Source organism: Athene cunicularia, assembly GCF_003259725.1.
Source record: "Athene cunicularia isolate RWA chromosome 12 unlocalized genomic scaffold, athCun1 chr12_part1, whole genome shotgun sequence".
NCBI classification, from domain to species: Eukaryota; Metazoa; Chordata; class Aves; order Strigiformes; family Strigidae; genus Athene; species Athene cunicularia.
The window spans coordinates 2,730,927-2,750,715 of record NW_020799116.1 but is presented as its reverse complement, the minus strand read 5'-3'; the positions used below and the strand labels follow the sequence as shown (position 1 = coordinate 2,750,715).

At 44.5% G+C, this 19,789-nt stretch overlaps 1 protein-coding gene across 8 annotated transcripts in view; it reads left to right on the top strand.

The window, feature by feature from the left end:
- Positions 1-19,789, top strand: part of GRIP2 (glutamate receptor interacting protein 2) — a 286,822-nt gene that overhangs the window by 199,534 nt on the left and 67,499 nt on the right. The window contains exon 1 of one of the 8 annotated variants that reach the window (XM_026857410.1): positions 459-635. The exons of the other annotated variants lie outside the window; for them this stretch is intronic. Within the exon in view, the coding sequence (XP_026713211.1) occupies positions 596-635 (40 nt within the window). The 5' untranslated portion in view covers positions 459-595. Of the gene's footprint in view, positions 1-458; positions 636-19,789 lie in introns of those variants that run through there. 8 annotated transcript variants of the gene reach the window in all.

Below are 19,789 nucleotides of genomic sequence, written 5' to 3'. Positions count from 1 at the left end.
GGTGAGTGGAGCCCGCCGGGGAATATTGAACCCCGTCGGGGGGGACTGAACCCCGGGAGGGACTGAACGCCGCCGGGGGGGAGCCCCACGCCCGGTGGTTGCTGCATCTGCTGGAGCCCGAGCTCAGCGGCTGCCGCCCCTTCAGCCAGCCGGTGCCGTTTCATCACTGCGCTTCTAACTTTTGCTCTGCAATGCCTGATGGCCAGTCGAGCCGAGAGAACTAGCACGGGATTTTTAGAACCGGCTAAAAAAGCCAAAAAACCCCAACAAAGTATATCCTTCATTTTCCTATTTCTACACAGGACTGGCGAGTCACACGTTAAGCAGCCGTGTAAAGAGATTTCTTTCTAAAGGATTGCCACATTTTTGAGTCCTCGCAAACTGGAGTGCCCAGGACGATTTTTTTTTTTTTTTTAATTTATTTTTTTTTTTAATTTTCCTGCCGAGGAGCAGCGTGTGCGTTGCAGCCCCGCTCGGCTGGGGGAGGCAGCTGAAAGTGAGCCCGAGCTGCCTGGGGAGTGACTCCAGTGCGGGCAGGGAGAGAGAGGGAGCGGCTCTTGCAATTAGTTGAATGATTTGATAGATAACAGCAGACATGCTTTGTGGACTGAAAAAGGATTTGCAGTCAGACTTTGGTGAGTGAGCCCCTCTGTATTTTTTTTTCCCCTCCTTCTCCACTAGTTTACTTTTGTTTACTCCGATTTCCTTTAACCACCTTAAATATCATTAACAATTTCATGTGATATTTTGAAGGGGGTTTTACAAATCCAAACCGTTGCATACAAACTGTGACTTAATTGCTTTGATTTGCAAAATATATCTCTGCTTCTCAGTAAAGAATTTCTCCCTGTGACCACTGGAGAGTACCCTTCAGGCTGCCTCCCTCCTTCCAGGTGGAGAAGGGGAAGATTGGCAGACACGGGCTGTTCTTAAGGCATCCGGTATTGTGGAGTCTTTACGGCCGTTCTGTTTTGTTTTTTTTTTTTTTTAAAAAAAACCAAAATTGAAATGTAGCTGTTTTATTTGTCCAGATAAGTGTGTGTGAATGGGCTGGGCACTCGGCCATGGTGAATAGAGGGCTGGTGGGGAAGACGGGGGTGAGGGACTCTGCTGAACGTGGTGGGACCACTGCCGTCACCCCCACCTCTGGTGTTATCTACTGCTATCTTGTCTAATAAATATTTCAGCTCCTGCTAGAAATCTGTCATTTCAATGAGCTGCTAACCCCTGTTTTAGAAACCTGGGGTGATCAATTCACTATTACCATGGAGTATAAAAAAATCTATTTAATTTCTGCAAGAGTGGCTAGATGAGTGTAGAAGGGCACCTTTACAGAGGGCACGGTTACCAAATCATGGCCCCAGTCTTTCCAGGATGGACAGGCTCTGCTATTTTGAACTGGGTGCAATATTCAGGTACTTTGTTGCATGCTGTAGCTCTGCTTGTTGCAGCTAAATATACTGCATGGAGCTTATTCTTCTGCTGTGATGCAACCGTTTCCCTTCTCAAAGCAAAGACATGGGAGTTGGAAGTACAGAGGTAATTTATGGTTTCTGAATAATTTTACATTGCCTGAAGTGATGTAGTGGGACTGACTTTGTTCTCTCCTTGGCCTCAAGACACCCTAAAGCATGAACCTAACTTTAGAAAATTGTTTTCCCTCCCTAAATTTGAGGGGTAAAATAAACCAGGTGTAAAGCAGCTTAGCCTGGCTGTGTTGCCTAATCCCATGGACGGTGACTAGATGCAATGTCCACCTACTGTAGCAGCCCAGCAAGGAGTGGTTTGGGGGCTGGGGCTTATTTTGAAGCTGCCTGAGACATGGCGATGAGTCCTGGTAGGCAGAGGGAGTCTGGGCGCGTGATTTAACAGGGCAGGAATGCAGCCGTTCCATGAAAAGATCAAAAGACAACTTGGCAGGAGTTCCCATCGCTCTTGGGGCTGAGCCACAAGCTGGGCCCCTAGCTCAGAGGTGACTGACACCGTCTGTGCCAGAGGAGTCTCCTGGATGCCACCAGCCCCAGGGGTCATTCATCCAGTCCCTCCAGTGTCTCACCAGAGGCATCTGGTGCTTCATACGTTGCTGCAGATGGTGATGTTGTCTGGATGTTGGGTGATCAAATGAGAAATATTTCTTATCTCGGCCCCAACCTTTCTTGGAGAACCTCCAAGGGTGGGTGCTGTGCATAGCTCTGTCCTGTAGAGGGGAATGGTGCAGTCGCTGAGCTGTAAGGAAGCCTTCTTCAGAGCCTTGCAGCTCGTGCTGGTGGTGCTCCTGAGGACCAAGCCCATGCTTCCATCACCCAGTAGATATTCTTTTCCTCAGCATCCCACAGGTGAGGCCATCCTTTGCAAGAACCACAGAGCAAAGACAGAGAGAGGATGGGCAACCATCTCATCATATCTGCCATCCCTTCTCAGTTATTTTAGTGCACAGAGAAAAGATTTGAGGAGGATTGATTACAGCACATTGAGTTTGGCTTTGCTGACATATAAGAGATCTCTTTTGTTGCTCAGCTGGTTCTTAACATGGTTTTTCTCCTGATAATGTGGCTTTCTCATGAGACTCATCTCCTCATCTGGAAATCATCTCAGATGGAAGTAAAAAAGTGAATTGCTATCACATCACTGATTTTAGCATTTCAAGTGTTATAGGCAAAACCAGAAACCAGATGGATTGTTTCAAAGAGGCATCCAGATGTTTCAGAAGTTCTTCCTGGGCCCACCACTATTAGAGTCTTTGTGTTTTCTTTCCTCTCCTCCAGCTACTCTTGGAAGTTTTCAGATGGGACAGCTTGATAATACAGAGCGTTTGTCTGTCCTTCAGAATGGAAGGGTCAGAAAATGCAAACTGTCATGTTTTATAGAAGGTGGGGGAAGCGTTTACCTTCTGGTTAGAGTAAGCTTGTGTGTGGCTCTGCTGATACCAGTACGAGTGTGTTTCCACAAGAGACCTTGCAATTTCCCAATTGGAGGACTTCTCTGGAATGCTTTCTGGTGTTTCTGAAGTCCGGGAAGACCCCTTATATTTTGCTCTAGCAAACTTCATGTTCAGTTAGTCCTTACTGCAGGATCACTGCAGGAGTGGGCAGAATGACAGAGCTCATCGAATCTCCTTCATGCTGCTCCAAGTGACCAGGTGAGGATCCCATCACAAACGAGCCCAAGTTAAATGGTTAATTTGCTACAGCACAGGCAACTTCAGAAGACCCTTTGTGTTTCAGATGTTTGCATTTGGGTGACTTCTTTATTTTTTATTTCTTAAAATATGGTTTGTATAGAAGGCAAAGGAAAAATAAAGATAGTAGATGAGGATGTTCGCTGCTTTTCTGCTCAGGTTTGTTGTTTGATTTTAGGGGTGGTTTTTGTTGCCACACTTTTAGTGTGAGATGGACCCTCTGCAGACCAAGGAGAGCAGTGCAAATTTCCTGTGCCGCCTTCCTGACCAGCAAGATGCACCCTTTATTTGCAGGGTGGGAATGGCCAGGAAAAGAGACTTGTTAATAGATACCTACCCCTTCCTGCTTGTTGGTTTTCAGGGGATCAGCTCCCCTGTTTTGTGGCATTCTGTGATAGCCCCACATCTTCCCCACTTGCCAGTCAGGGAGAAATAGACAAAAAAATGTCAGAAAGGGATAGAAAACTAATGTGAAAAGCTAGAATAAGACGGGAGGAAATCTTCATAGATAAATCTCCTAGGAAGAAAGATTTTATCTTTCTTATTGAAGAATTTATCACAATAGTGCTATTTAATATAACTCCTGCTCATCAAGCTGCTTACGTCACTTGTCAGCTTTGCCTCAATTGCAGCAAAATGAAAGATTAAGGAAAAAAGAAACTGAGGTGTGCATACCAAGACAAACATCCCTGGGTCTGGAGCTGAATCACAGTGATCTTTATTTCCTTGAGCCAAAACTGAGTGGAGTTTGTCTGGGCCATTCCTCTGTCCTGAGCCCATACTGGCCGTACCTATTTTGTCATCTGTCCGCCTTGCATTCGAATACATCCATGCTGGAAACGCCACATCAGCTCAAATTCATTCACTAGACTTAAATAAAGCTTTCTGCATCTGCAATTTTGGTGCCATTGCTTCCTGTCCTAGCACAGATGACAGATCAGCGCTGCGCTCTGTGCATCCCTCTTCTGAATGTGTGAAGACAGCAATAACGCTTTCTCCTCCCTCTTTTCTCTTTAGCATAGACGACTCGTTCCCCCTCCCAGTCTGAGAAGTTGTGGTTCTAGATGTCTGACCAGACTGGATGGATTCAATCTCAGTGAACTCCAGCTGGACCAGATCTTTCTTGAATTGTGATACCCAAACCCAGGCACTGCATTCAAGCTGAGGCTTTTATCAGTGCTGAGTAAAATGAAAGGATGATTTCAGAGATCTTGCAGGCTATACCCACCTTCGTATGTACCAGGGTGTTTGTTTTTCTTGCCCGCGACATGGCACTGTGGAATTACATTTTGCAGCCCACAGTATCTGAAGAGTTTTTCTTCAGCTGTCACTTAGTTTTTCCCCATCCTTTAATCATTTGATTGTTCCTGCCCAGGTCTGGTAGCTTGCACGCTCCTTGCGTGAATTGTGTATTTGTTTTTTCAAACATGTATGAATCATTCTGGATTAAAAATTTACTTCCCAGACTGCTTCCAGTCCCCCATAGCTGGTGGCTGTCAGTAAACTTAATAAGACCAATCTCTCTGCAATCATCCAGGTCACCTAACGAGAACCTGGAGTCTTACCAGACTGGGGATGGGCCCCTGCAGAACTTCGTTTAATACATCCGTCCCTTCTGATTGTGAACAACTGATGAATTTTCTCAGTGTGTGGTTTTCCAATCAGTTTTGCATACACTTCATAATCATCTGTATCCTACTTCCCAAACATACTTATAAAAATAGCATGGGAAACAGTGTCAGAAGTATTTCTAAAATTGAGATGTAACAACTTGCATTTTCTCTCTATCCAGAAATGTTGCTCTGTCATAGAAGGAAATTGAGTGGACATGACTTATTTGTGGTAGAACCAGGTTTGCAGTTAGTCTTCCTCATCTTCTTTTAGCAGCTCACACACAGATGGTCCGTTCCAGGAACTGAAAGAGAAGGTGATGGATTTGGCATTGCTCACCCCTGCTCTGATATCACTTCTGTTTGTTTTGTTTTGTTTTCAAGTTGAACATTTCATTTTGCTCTTCTGCAGTCTTGTGATGTTTTGCCCATCTTCCATAAGGTCATCAGGAAACCTGCTGGTGGGACTAGGACTTCAGTGGCCAGATTTCTAAAGTTTTGTTGACTGTCTTAAGTGTTAACGAGCTGATTCGTGGAGTGGAAATGAGTTCTTGCTCTTTTCTAGAGAAGACCCATTCCACCAAAATTACTTTTTATAGCAGAAAAGAGACTAAAGTAATTTCCTACAACTTTTCATGGCCTGTAGAAATTATATTTTTATTCCTTTTTTCCCCTCCCATATGGAGGTTACAGAGGTTTTCCTCTTAAAAGGTTGTGCTCATGTACACCTCATTAGTACACATTTGTTGGTAGAAGGGTGTTTTCCTAAAGCAAAGGCCAGGCAGATTTAATAAAAATATCAGTCCATAGTGTCAGCTGAACAGCTACTATTGAGGTTTCCTCTCCAGCTCTAATGGTTGGAGTCCAGTTTCTAGCCCAGACATTTGCCTCCCTGCCAACCTTCTTAAGAAAAACTCATTACTGCTGGAAGAGGGGCACTCTGGCTTTGAGTGACCCGTAGTAGGGGACTGAATTTCATGTGGTACGTTAAGCCTTGCTTTTGGCTTTATGTCCATTACTTCTGTATAACGTTTGTTCTATTTTGTTAATCCATATAAGCCAAAGATAACCACACTGCCAAAGCATTTGCATATGTTAGGGCATGTAGGATTTGATTTATTTTGAAAATGGACTGTTAAAACTGGTGCTTGTGTGTGGATGCCAATGTTTATTGCTTGTGATATTATCTACTTAACTCAAGGATGAAAATCATATGCAGTTTTACCCAGGAGGTCAAAAGAAGGTGTTGGACAAGTTTAGAGGGAGGCGTGCCTATGCTTTTGTGTTTAGGCATCTGTAGGTGCTGCAAACAAAAGAAACAATTAAAGCTAACAAGTAATGATAATCAGGAAGAGGTGTTGGTGCAGAACTGGAGGAAAGTAGAGCAAAAATAAATATTTAGCAATGTTCATCAATTGACAATTGAATGCTAGCAGGCATGAGAACATTTAAGGCTCTTTTCAGCTGTCAGTTCAGCTACTGCATAAATTTTAGCGTGTGAGTAATCCCATCAGGGTAGGCATGGTCTTAAGCCTTGGTAGGATAGGACCCCCAGGTCATTGTATGGCTGTCTATTCAGGGTGGCAGAATGCTGTTTCAAGACAAGCGTGCTTAAGTGGGAGTTAGGAAATTCTGGGTCTGTGACAGTCTGACTGCCAGTCTGCTTCTGATTTTTAAAAAATATTATTATTCTGTTCATAACAAAAAAAAAAAAATTACTAACCAAGCTTGACATTCTCAGCTGCCAAATTTATTAATCTGTGGATGTACAAATCAGTCTGGTAACTTAAGAGATGTGCACAATCACACAGGATGAAGAATTTATCTCCTTCCATTCCCAACAATTGCCATCCCCAATTTTTTATTTCAATGAAAGTATTTTTTTTTCTTTTGACCATGTGTTTTTGTTCAAGGATCTGATAATTACATGCTTGGAGATGATGGCTTTTCAAAAGCATCTTTCCCAGCAATTTTCAACTGGAGATGTGGATAAAAATATCTCCCCAATTTTTTATCAGAAATGTTTTCAGTAATGTGCAATTATGAGCTCTGCCTTCATTCAGTTCATCCTGGAAGAATTTGCTTCACAGGGAAATTCGTTTCCTAGCTGCTGTAGATGCCAGCATAGTTGGCAGCTGCAGGTTTTTGTAGGGAGGAGGGAAAAAAAGGGCCTAGAAATTAAAATTGCTGTAAATTAAATTGGTCCCAACACCTGGAAACCATGAAAGGATGGAATATCATACTTTTTTGTTAAATCATTGTTAAACTGTTTTGCATGTCAGTCTCAAAATGGCCTTGTAAATTATTTAGTACAGCTACAAGATGAAGACATGATTCCACTTAATTGTGCCTCACAACTGATCTATTTCTTATTGTGCAGGTTCATGAAACCATGTTAGAGAGGTAGAAGGGTTGCGGTTTTCTTCCCAGCAGTACTCTAGCTTCCAGTCTCAGTGTATGATTAACGCTCACGTGGTACATCCTAATGAAGCTGTAAGCAGCTGGCTCAGGTTTGGGGAGAACAATGTTGGTGTTAAGGTGAGAAGGGCTGTGCAGGAGCAGTTACAAAGACGATAAATACGCTCTTGTCCTGGGAGGCAGGAACTTGTGCTTGTAAGAGTAAGATCTGGCTCCCTGCTGCCCTGGTGTATGGATGAAAATGGGACTTGCTGCATTCTTCTGCTTCATTGCATCCTCCTCTTCCACAAAGGAGGGAGGTAGGGCCCTGATCTGGTGTCTGCTGCTGTTTTGGAGGTTGTATGCCAAGTTGTTTGCAGCTATTGAGCAAAGTGACTTGCTCAGTATCCCAAATAACTCTTCCCTCCCAGCTTCTGCTCCCTCCTCCAAGCCCTCGTGGTGCCTGGGGAGCCCACAGGTCCAGCACACCCATCCGCTGCCCTGCAGGAGCTCTCGCTGTAGCAAGGGTGGGATGGCATAGCTCCAGTCAGCTGCTTTTCTCAGCCAAAAAGCCAAGCTAAGTCATGGATCTGCTCCTCTGTCTGTGAGCAACCGTATGCACAACCATACAAATGACGAAGGCCTGAGTCAAACCTCTATCAGGTCCCCACCGTTGTGCCGCCAGCCTCAGTGGAGTTGTCCCAGCAATAAATCTGCTTCTCCACAGGGTCTCAGATCCCCTCCTTCCCCACTGTTGGCAGGACTGCTGATCCTTATGGGGTTGTTATGGCAGTGGATGGTTCAGTCTGAAATGTGAGGGACGTGGCCTGCTCCTGCCCCAGTGATTTATAGAGGATAATTTCTTTGTGGAATGCAGTGCCGTTTGGGTAGGATTAAACTTGTGGCTCAAGATAAATGTTTTGCTAGAGGTTTGGTTGGGTTTTTTTTCAATAACATAATACATTTCCTATATAACCTACAGATTGTATTCCTTCCTGCCATGAAACGCTGCGCTCTGTTGCTTGTGCAGCAGGAGTACCTCGAACCTGCCGCCCTGCAGCCCCCCGGGCACGGAGGGCATCTCCGGGCAGATTCTCTGCAGGTTCATCCTCAGCCAACCCCTCTGCAGCATGCAACAAAGCCACGCATGGGGATCAGGTGTTTGTGTGTGAAGTAGGAACGAATGGACTAGACAGGGCCTTGGGATAGAGCCACAGAAATCCCGGGAAATCAGTGGGAAGATGCTCAGGTACGTATTATAGATCCTGGTCAAACAGCCCAGGTGACTTGTAAACCTCGTACCTGTGAGTACAAAGAGAAGTTGGTTATTAATAATAACAAGTTAAAGAAGAATCAAAGCAACTCCTCTACCCCCTTGTGTTTCAGTTTCCCCCCTACCTTCCCCTCAAGCGAGCTTGGCAGAGGGACCCCATCACTTAGAGGGGGGGTAAGTATTCACCTTGTAGGAACTGGAAAACAAAACGTTTTGGAGGCTGCGGCAGAGGTGAGCGAGTGGAGCTCTGCTGGCTTTCTCTCCTTTCTAAAAGTCCCTTTATCATTCAGCAGCCGACTCAAGCAGTACCATGAGCTATAATAGGCAATTAGCTCCTAGCAGATTTATGTGACACTGCGTTTTATAAGCAAACAATCATGTGTGTTTAATCATTAAATGGATCTGCTGTATCTAATGTTCACGGAGCCAGTCTCTTCTCTCTCATCACCCTGTGCACACACGCAGCTCTCTTGCACCAGGACAGACCCGTGGACATTCATACTTGTGCAATAATGGTGGAAATGTATCACTTGGCAGGTGCCTTTGGGTCTGGCAGACAGTGGCAAGAGGTAAGTGCTTGGCAGTATCTGCTCCCGGAGACATCCAGACTCCATGTGGAGGTTAGCACGGTGGGAACGGGAGGTGCCTGGTGCTGGGATGTTCCCTCCTAACCCCAAGGACCCTCGGTGTGGTGAGGGGCTGGGCAGGCACCTGCACAGGACCCTGCCGTCGGGCACACGCGTCCAGTGACTGCAGCGTTCCCCAGACTTCTCCAGGTTTGGAAAGTAGTCAATTTTCATATTTGTAGTTAATTTTAGATATACCTGAGCATGCTGCTGTTCCACACATCTATTACACACTCGACAGAACCTGCTGGTTTTAATTTTTATTAGCACAAGTGCCTTGTTGAATCAAAATTAAGTAGGTATTTGGGAAGCATAATGTGAAGCATTACACTTAATGGTCTGTGCTCCTGAGTGCAGAAGGGCTATCACATGAGTCTCCTTTTTTCCCAAGACTCTGAGATCTTTAGCTACATCTGACTTTTTCCCCAAATTCATCGCTACTTCTTATCCTCCATGAGCTGTAAAACTCCCAGCCGCATCTTTCTAGGTGCGTCTTGCATCTTTTCAGGCATTTGGCCTTATTTAGATATAAACATGCCGAGCCTCGGGTTGCAGTGTGTGGGGAGAAGGCAGGTCTGGGGGCTGCAGGCAGAGCTGTGCCGCTGGGGGCTGCTCAGCCCAACCCCGGGGGTCCTCCTGTGCCTCTGCCCTGCCTCATCCAGGTTCAACCCTTGTTCAAAGGGGGAGCAAGTATCTGCCTAGGGCGATGCAGAAATAACTTTTTCCCAGTCCTGGGCGTGAGTCTACCATGAGCCTGTCCCCGTGGCTTTCTCTGATGCTCAGGAGATCTTGGGCTGTCACCAAATTGCGACTGCCATTTTCACCAGTGACCCCTGTTCCCCAGCCTGTGGCTCCTGGGGTTGGCACCCCACTCCTGGCTAATCCTTTGGCTGGGATGATTTTGGTTTTAAAATTTATAAAAAATCCCAAAGGGAAAATTAACCCACAGAACTGTGGGGCTGGAATTCTGCACAGAGCAGAATTTCCGCATGAAAATCCCAAGGCTGTCCCCGTTTGCTCACAGGTACTCACAAGAGCGAGCATCTCTTGTGAGCCTTTCCAAGGGTGGCAGAGCCCAGCTTGCAGCAATTTGTTCAGATTTTCACCCAGAGTTTCCTGCCTTTTGGGAATTCTTACGCTGGCTATAGTTGAGACTGGGTTCTCCACCTGCGTAGCATCACCCATGCAGTGTGAAGCCACTTTGTACAGACAGTTTGTATGAAGGCAGCTACACAAAACAGCTGGAGCATATTAATAACTGCCAGAGCGGGGTCTCATCCGTCCTTCAGACTAAACAGATGTTTTTTTTCATGGTGGTGGTGCTGTGCTGATCCTTGAACACCAGCCTGCTTGGAGGATGGGAAGTCTGCAGAGCCTGCAGCCAAGGCAAGAAGTGGGGCAAAAACAGGAGCAGAGCTTGTTGGAAGTAAGATTTAATGGGCAATTCAGGGAAACTTTTAACAGCTGGTGTGATGGGGTCAAACCACACCAGTTCCAACATCAAATAACTTTGAGCTTTGAAACATTCTTACTTCATCTTGTTGTCCAGCTAAATCTGATATTCCCCGGCTCTTTGATTTCTCTCCTTCTCCCTCCCTCCTTTCATTTTAAGCAAGTCTCTTGCTTAAACTTTCTTCAGGCTTTTAACTCTAAGCTTATTCCATCTCTCACACAGCTCCTGTGAATCCTCCTGACACAGTCGAGGATAAAAGCAGCCCAGCCGCGTACCCAGGCCATTGCATAATAGATGGTTTGTGTGTCGGTCTAAAATCTACATACATTTAGATCAGCCATGAAGGGGGAACATCTGTATATATTCATATATAATGGCTTTTACCCCATGAATGAATAATCCAACTCCCACGATTTGGTATTTACTTTTTTTGAAACATTGCTACTTAGCTAAACACTGAGGGGAGAATCACATTTATGGGAATTAAGTCTTAGTAGGGTTTAGCAGAGCTTCGTGGATAAGCTGGAAACAAGTCTAAATGGGGTGCCGGAAATCTTTCTTTTAAAATAGTTAATGCTGTCTGGAACTTCTTCCTTATCTCTTGACTCCCACTGGCTTTTAAGCACTTTGCATCAGAATGCAGTGCAAATCCAGGATAAAGCACCTGATTTGCAACCTACTGCAATCTTCTCATACGATGCCATCTTCCAGCAGTACTGCCTGTCTTTGCAGTCCCCCTAAAAGGGCTTCCCAGACCCTGGGGGCTGCACTGTGAGCTGGGGGCTCCAGCTGGGGCATTGCCCCATTGCAGCATCGCTGACAAACCTGGCTGTGAGGTACCTTTGGTGCCCTGGCCCACGGGATGACGGAAAAGCTGTTGAAGATATAGCCCCCCCCCTTGCTTTAAAGAAAGATGAGGACTTGCTCCATCTGCTCTGCTGGGTCAGGCTGGTTTATTCCCTCCCCACAGGCAGCAAAGCCCCTGAGCCTTGTCACCTCACGGCAGCTGGGGCTGAGCATGCACCCGGCCACAGGCCACCCTTAGCCAGGGCTGTCCTGGTTCACCAGGCTGCTCTGATTTGTCATAGCTCCTTTTGAAGCTAAAACCTACTTGCGATGATAAGATCAGTGCAATAGCAAATGAGGTTGTGGACAGTTTTGATATCTGCTTCTCATAGTTTATTGGACTTTTTTATGCTTGTGCTGATGGCATCCTTTAGGTTTTGTATGGATCTATTTTCTCTGTCCACCCCTTGATCCCTGGCTTATGCTTTTATTAAATGTCACTCATTGAAACACATCTCTTCTGTTGCCTGATTTGCCTGGGGTCTTTTTGATTTGTTTTGTTTTCTTGTGGTTTGCATGGATGTTCTTATTGCTGTTGACACTGAGATTGATTCACACCACGCGTGGACCCGTCGCAATCTCATCCCCCTCTTGAACTGACACAGCAAATCTCCCAATTTTGATTCCTCATTTCATTTTCTGGGGCTTTTTCCTGAGCAAGAGCAGACTTGTAATTGGGAGCAGAGAGCGGGTACTAACCTGGTGAAGTGGCAGGCTGACCTTCCTCGCAGCAGCGCTGCTGGGCTCCCCTTGCCCACCCTTTGTTAAATCTTGCTGCTACAGGGGTTGTCCATGTCAAACTGATGTTCCTTCTGGAGATCAGCAGAGAAGCAGGATGTGATCCACTGTAAGAAGGGGTTTTCCTCAACTCCTCATCTATGGACTTAGATTTTCTAGCAGGTGTCCTTAGGATTGGTTAACCACTTCTAGTTACTCTCTGTGTTGTGTGCTGTAAATTTAGCACAAGTGCTAAAATTTTATGTATGCCTTTGGAAGCATGTAATTTCTTTCTGTAACATGGGGTTTCTTGGAAGGGCTGTAGAAGTAAAAAAAAAAAGGTATTACAGCTGTAGTGAGTCTCTCTTCAAAAAGGATTACCAGGCTGAACGCTGGCACAGTGTTTTGTTGCCACCTCCTCTGAATTCAGTGGGTTTTCCTCTGCCCTATCTACTGCCTGCTACAGGAGGTTTGCTCTTGGCTACTTCCCCCCCTGAACTGGCAGAAGTTACCTGCCCGCAGCAAAGCCCAGAAGAAAAAACTCTTGTCTCAACCCACTAATTTACAAACTGAAGAATATCCAATGATAGTTTTTGTTACTCCCACTTTTATTTCAAACCTCATGCTCTGTCTCTTCCCATCTGTGTATACGTTGGGGAGTGGGTATTCCAGTTTTCCTCTATTTGAAATTGAGCATCTTTCAGCAGAAAAAGGCAATTCAGAGAACATGGGCACTCATTGCTTTTTGTCTCTGCTGCAGAAATACTGACGTATCCTCCTGCTTTGTGGTTATTATCCTCAGCTCTGAGCTGGCCAGAATCACAGAAAAGTCTTCTTGTGGACAAAAATGACCTTTTCACTGAACTGTGATTTTTCTTTTCAACCAACTTTAGCCCAAATAGCACCTTCACTTTTTTTTTTTTTTTTTTAAAGTCTGGATTGTTTTTGGCCTGAATGAGCCATTCAAAATCCAGTTTACCCCTCTGCATAGTAGAGGTGAAAGACCTTAGACCTGCTACTGTGAACTGTGCTCTGAATCCTCTAAGGGGTGTCAGATGATTTTTAGAAAGATACCTGTCCGTCGTGACAGGGCACCCTGTAACACAATATCCAGGAGGTTAATTCTTCTCATTCAGTGGAGAGGAGATGCACAGAGGACATGCCTAGATGTTCCAGAGCTTCCCTTCCCAAATTCTGGTTCTCTTATCTCTCCACTAAAGAGGTCCGTGCTCTCCTGCCATGCTCATGCACCAGATCAGATTGCCTTCAATGCAGCCCTACCTTGTGCTTCTTAAACCCCTCCCTGGGACGTGAACGACCTCTTGATTTGACAGTTCTCTTATAAGATCTTGGAGGATGGAAGACAACAGGTACCGTTTTTAAAGCCAAGATCATAGAAACCAGAAGGGAGTTTGTAAAAAGCAAAATAGGTCAAAGAATTTACTATCACTATTACTGTAGCAAATTGATCTGCATTTCAAAAGGTGGAAATTCTGATTTCTACCTGTTCTGTCCTCCCCAAGCTGTTGATTTCTGCTGCTTGTTCACACCCAGGCCATGCATGAGGGTGCTCAGTTCTTGGCACTGCCAATGGCTCCTGAGTCCTGTCCTCCCATCTCCTCCCTGGAGCTCTCTGGGTCCAAGCCCAGCATTAGGTAAGACAGTAAAAACCCCCAAGACAAAATATTTTGTAATATGCACGTTGATAAATTTTTTTTTGATTTAACTATTGATACATGTCAAAGATAAAAGCTTTCCCTGCTTGGGTGCATCTTTTGACAAACCTTCCCAGTTGGGAGGCAGCTTAATGCCAAACCCTGTGCAGCAAATGCAGTCATGATGGTTTTCATTAAAACAAAGTTTGTTTTCACTTTTTTGATTAAATCCGGGGTTTTTAAACAAGCAGGTAATAGTGGCCGCTAGGTTTAGGTGGCACCAGTGATATGAGTGTTGACATCTAATAAACTGACAGTATTTAATTTCATTTCATTGAAAAGCCACAATAGAGCTGTCTTTTTTATTTGATTTCACTCCGCAGTCACTTAGCATGGCATTCGGTGCTTGAAAAAAGGGAAGTCCCCAGGGTTTGGATTCAGCAGGCTGCATTTCTTACCCATCTCCATATTCAAGAAAAAGTTTGGAAGCTTATGTGGAGTTAATAGGGGGAATTGTATTCCCTTACTAGCTAGGATTTACTGCTGCCTGCTGCATAGATTAATAAACCCAGTTGTATCTAGAGAGGCATTCTTCCCTGGGAATGATGTTAGACTTTATCGGTCATTTCTCACCATATTACAATTGCTCACTTGAATAACTTTCATGAAAGATCAGTCTGAAAACGTATCTTATTCCTCTTTAATTTTTACTCTTGAAAGGTAGTTTCTTCAGATAACGCAATCAGTATATCAGCAATATTTCATCTTCCTGGCTTATTGTTGGGCTCTCCCCAGTACAGTCTACGCTGCTTAATAAGAGAAATTGCCAGATTGACTGGAAAATGTAACTTTAATAACATCATTTCAGGCACTAGAACTATTGAGGAATGATAATCTCATTGACTTGGTTTCTGCACTGTTCTTGTCCCCAGTGCACAACAATACCACGTATAATGTGTGTGTGTGTGTCTGTGCGTGCAAATGTGACCTGCAAGAGGGGGAGAAACTGCATAGCTTCCCCTGCCGCTCAGTCGTTCATAAATATAAACTGATGAAGCTGTCTGAAAATGCCCGGGAGGGTAAGAGGGATTGCAGAAAGGGAAGACTCTCTCCCTTTCTCACTTTATTTTTATTCTTTAACACTAGAATTTTAAATCTTGCTGGGGAGCACTTAAGAAAAGCAAATGGGAGAGGGCTCACTGAGTGAAAAGGGACCTTTTTGGTATGGATGTTTTTAGAGGATGCTTTGGAAGAGGTGGATAAAAGTGAAGACTTTCGAATTTTGTTTGGAAAAGCTCTTTGTGCTGCAGGCCCAGCCTGTGCTATTCTTCAAGAAGCTCTTAATACGCCTAACTCAATACTCAAAAGCATATCCTCACCAGAATGGGGAAAAAGTTGTCCCTGATATTTTTAAATTAAAGAAAAGAAATCACATTACTTCAGAAGAACAACATAAGCTCCTCTGTGAGCAGAAGAGCAAAAGAACCCTAGTTTTCAACAGTTTTGCATCCAGTATCCCTAATTCTCCTCCGTGTCATGCCAAGGAAAATGAGTGGTGAAGCTGGTCTAGAGCTGGTTTGCACAGCAGCTCTTTGCTCTGCTGAGAGCAATAATTTGGGTATTTCCTACTCAAAACACAATTTTAATGAAAGTTACAGGACTATAATCCTCTTTCAGGGTGCTCTGTCTGCCCCCAAGGTTGAGGGATGTTGGCTATTGGGTTTCACAGGTGCAACAGGACAGTGAAGATGGATGGATGTGCAGACAGCATGTGAAATTAATTTTTACAGAAAATCAAGCAAAAAAAATGGAGCTGGGTTTAATAAAAAAATCTAGTAACTTTTTCAAGCATTTTTGATTCCATCTCCCAGTACAGCTTGAGTGGAAATTAAGAACTGCTTCCAGGTACTCTATTGCGCAGTCCCTCAGATGTGCTGATTAGATAAATAAAGTTCCTCTGCACTGGCTTCCAAAGCAATAATGGGTGACAGACAATGCGTTGGAGCAATGTCTCCGGTATATAAAGGACATGAGTGTAATGGCAGGTTGACTGCAGATTCTTATGTCTTTTTCATTTCTTCCCCTTTTATGCTTTTTTATGGAACGTCACATATTTAAAGAAAGCACGAGGAGTACCAGATTTCGGCATTGCAAGTCGGGTCCAGCGTTTATTCTTATCAGATGGGACTTGGATCAGTCTTTGGATGATGTTTCATATCCTGTGAAAGTTGATGCAAGTTATGGCTTTCCAAAGCCTGGCTCTCTGGGCTTTGTGCACGTGCACACATGCACAAAAATGAGATCTTTTACTTGTTCACTAAATGCTTGAAACTCTTTTCACTTCTCCATGACAAACAAGAGTCTTATTCCATCAGTGTTACGTATCTGCTGAGGGCTTGCGGAGGGGAAGAAATACTCTCTGGTATCCCTTGGAAGCCAACCTGCTTGATAACAGAGGCATGTTCTCATAAAGGCTACTGCTATGCAAATAACCATCTACATAATTTCTGGTTGAAAATGGTTGCTAGAAACAAATTGTTCCTTTAAAAGTAATTTTGGTTTCTTATTAAAAAGAAAAAAATAGAAGAACAAAGCACAGAATTTTCTATTGAACAATAGGCTATTGTATCTTTTATAGATCTGTTTCCTGTGAATAAAGCAGCAGGTGGTTATGAAATTATACATGCCTTAGAAGGGTTGGTAGATAAATGACTACAGGCTTTAGAAGAAAAAGAAGGGGAGACGTGGAGGGTGTGGGGAGATGAATTTCATGCTGTTTGTATCAGGGAGAGGAAATTAAGAAGTATAACTTCCTCTTGGAATAACCTCGAAGTTTGGACAAGTTCTCCCTGGCTCAGATGCCAAGAGCAACGACTGCACAAATGGATGGAGGAGACGCCACCAAAATCTCTGACGGCACAGGAAGGTGCAGTCAGTGGAGCATGTTCCCAGCCTGGGGAAGGGAGTGCAACGTCGTCACAGCGGGGCCGACACGGGTAGTGGCAGCAGGTTGATAACGTTCTTGAGATTTATTTTTTTCTACCAGAAGTAGCTGGGAAAATGAGAGAAAGTTCTGTTGTTGTCTCTGGGGCGAGGACTTTGTTGCAGAAAACATGGTTATACGGTGTGGCAGTCCTCTCGCTGTGCTCGTAGGAAATTTGTGTTAAGTGGAAAAGAAAACGTTTCCCCGAGCCCTTATTTGTCTTCTGAGTAACTCAGGAATATGTGCAGTGAGGGGGTTTGTTGCCAGTTGATCTTCACAACAGGCATTTGCCCCCCAGATTTGTTGGTATGTGTATTTATGAAATCAGGGAGGGGCTGATGCTGAAATAACTCAGTCCATTCCAGAGTTGGAATGGTAAGGGGAAATTATTTTTTAAGTCTTCCTGTTGCAAAGGAGAAGAGAGGCATTTCAAAGCCCTGCTTGGGTCTGAGTGGCTCCCGTGAGAGAGTCGCTTTGAGGTGGAGGTGCAGCACCTCCTGTGCTGATGGAGGTGGGGATTAAATCTGTGATGGGCTCGTGAGTTTTTCACCCAAATATATCCAAACTCCCCACCCCACCTCCTGGAGAATAGAAAGCCAGAAAACATTGGGCCTCCTAAAGACTGTGGGGCTTTTTTGGATGCAGCAAGCAAAACAGTGTCATGACGATGCAATTGTGCTGCAGAATCCCAAAGCAAAAGTGGCATTTTTCATCTTGTTTTTAAGCACTTCACAGGAGCATTGGCTGTCTTGCCTAAGGATTTAATATATTTGTTGCTGTGTGCTTCGGCCAGTTTTATGTAGGGCAGGATCATGAACTCTAGCTTAACTTTTGCAGTGTTCTAGGAAAAGCGGTCTAGACATTACTGGCAGATGTTTTAATCCATTTGGGTTCTATTTAGTTATTTTCTTTAACTTTTCTGATACGCTGGAGCAATGCATTTCTGGAGATGGGAAAAGAAGTGAACATCTGTATTTGACTTAATGAACTCATGTACAAATTTTCCAAGGGCCTAAGGAGCTTTGGATTTACTTGAGCAGAAGAAAATTCAAGCCACCTGCTGAGGAAGGCTTGAGGAAGGTGGGATCCTTCATGGAAACAGAGACTCTTGCCTGAAGCAGAGACACGGGCTGTGGTGGTCTCCGTAATTAAGTAGTTTCAGGAAATCACACAATCTGTAACAGTATTCAAAAGTGGGCTTTTTTGTTTTCCTGTCTCTCTAGATCTACTTGTCTCTTGTGTTAAAGGCTAAGTGCTTTGAAGATGGGAGGCCACCGCTGTGCTGCTCTCATGCAGAGCTGCCACAGCCATCTCCGACCTGCTGCGGCCATGCTAAAATAACCCAAACTGCCCTGAGGGGGATGTGCTGGAGTTTCGCTTGTGTAGAGCCTTGCAATCAAACCCAAACCCATTACTGGTGCACAAAATGCTACAGGGTTTGATGCCACATGCAGTGCCAGCCTGGGGAGAGGTGGGAAGGATTATGTTACTGTCCTGCTCTAATGATGGTTCAGCCCCTGGCCAGGCCGTAGTGGAGGCTGGGTAATTTGGGAACTCAATACCAATTTGAGATTCAGAATGGGTGCATGTGGTTCCATCTCATTTTCCCTCCCCTTCTTCTAGTAATATGACAACTTTTTAAAGGTGATTAGATGCCTGAAGATACAGATAGATGATTTTGTCTGCTTTTGAACTACATGCCTGCATCTTCAGGCACTCAGTTATCTTTAAAATCCCAGGCCTTGAAGACTAGCTCCCCGGAGGCTGTAGTTTGAATCATCACTACCTGCCTGACCCACTCTCACATACCCCTGACTGCTCTTTACCTGACTACAGATAAATGCCTCCCTTGACTTACAGAAATAACTCTCCTTAAAATGGATCAAACACACTTAGTTTTAGTCATTTGAGTTCCTGCTTCTAACCTCATGCTTTTATTCTAGCAAAAAATACCGGCTTGCGTTAGCGTGAACAGCTTTTGGTTCTTAATGCTGTTTTAGTATTCCTTTCTCTAAACAAGGAGTGCAATTACCCCATGGCAAAATAACTGTCTCCAACTGTCTTTTTTCCATTAAACAAATGGAAGGTTTTACCTCTTGGTCTTCCCACAAGATTAATGCACTTTCTCTGCGGGAACTGTCTTAAAGCAATACAGGAATCTGAACAACTTGCAGACAGCAAGTCTAATTGTCACAGAATCTTATTTAGCCAATGCCGATTTTCATTAAGAGGTGATCTCTGTTAATAACATAGACTAATAAATCTTCTAAATGAAAAAATCCCTCCTTTTTCCGCCTACTGGCAGGGATAATGAACTCCTAAATCAGTGCTCTTTCTGAGGAAGCTTTTTTTTTTTTTCCTGTTTTAACAGAGGTAAGCTTGGGACCCAACTGATGTCAGGAGATCCCAATGCCTCTGCCTACATCCCATTGCGAATTTACCTCAGAAAAGTTGTGGTCTTATTGAGATTGGTTTTGCTGATAGTTGCCACAGAGAAAGAATTTGGTCCAGGATGTCCCCGCTGGCTCCATGAAAGCTGATGTGATGTTTCAGAAAGGCAGCAGGTCAACCTTTGGTGAACATTCAACAAATGGGTCAAACAATTCAGGAAGCTCAGAGATCCTTAATTTAGAGAATTGGATTTCCTAGGAGTTCAGATTGATTTACATGTATGCATCTGACCCCTACATATCAGTCAGATGGCTTCTAGGTGATTAATGGGCAAACAAGCATCTTGGTTAGAGGAGAGACTCCTGTTGTGCCCTCAGTGAGAAGACAAGGGCAGGGGAGGTAAGTTCAAGCTGTTGGATCTAAGAGAATCCACATTAGAGACAGTCATGAGAAATCAGGAGGTGAAATTCTTCTGCTTGTGGAGAAACTTGTCTCACCCCAGTTCTTAATCTTGAACCAAAAAACTCACCAAACCCCAACCCAACGACACAGACTGGGTGGGTGGCCATCAGGAGGACAGACTGCAGGGCTGGGCACACAGGGAGGACGCTGCACAGATCCACTTCTCCCCATGCCCCCAGTTAACCGTCTTTATTCCCT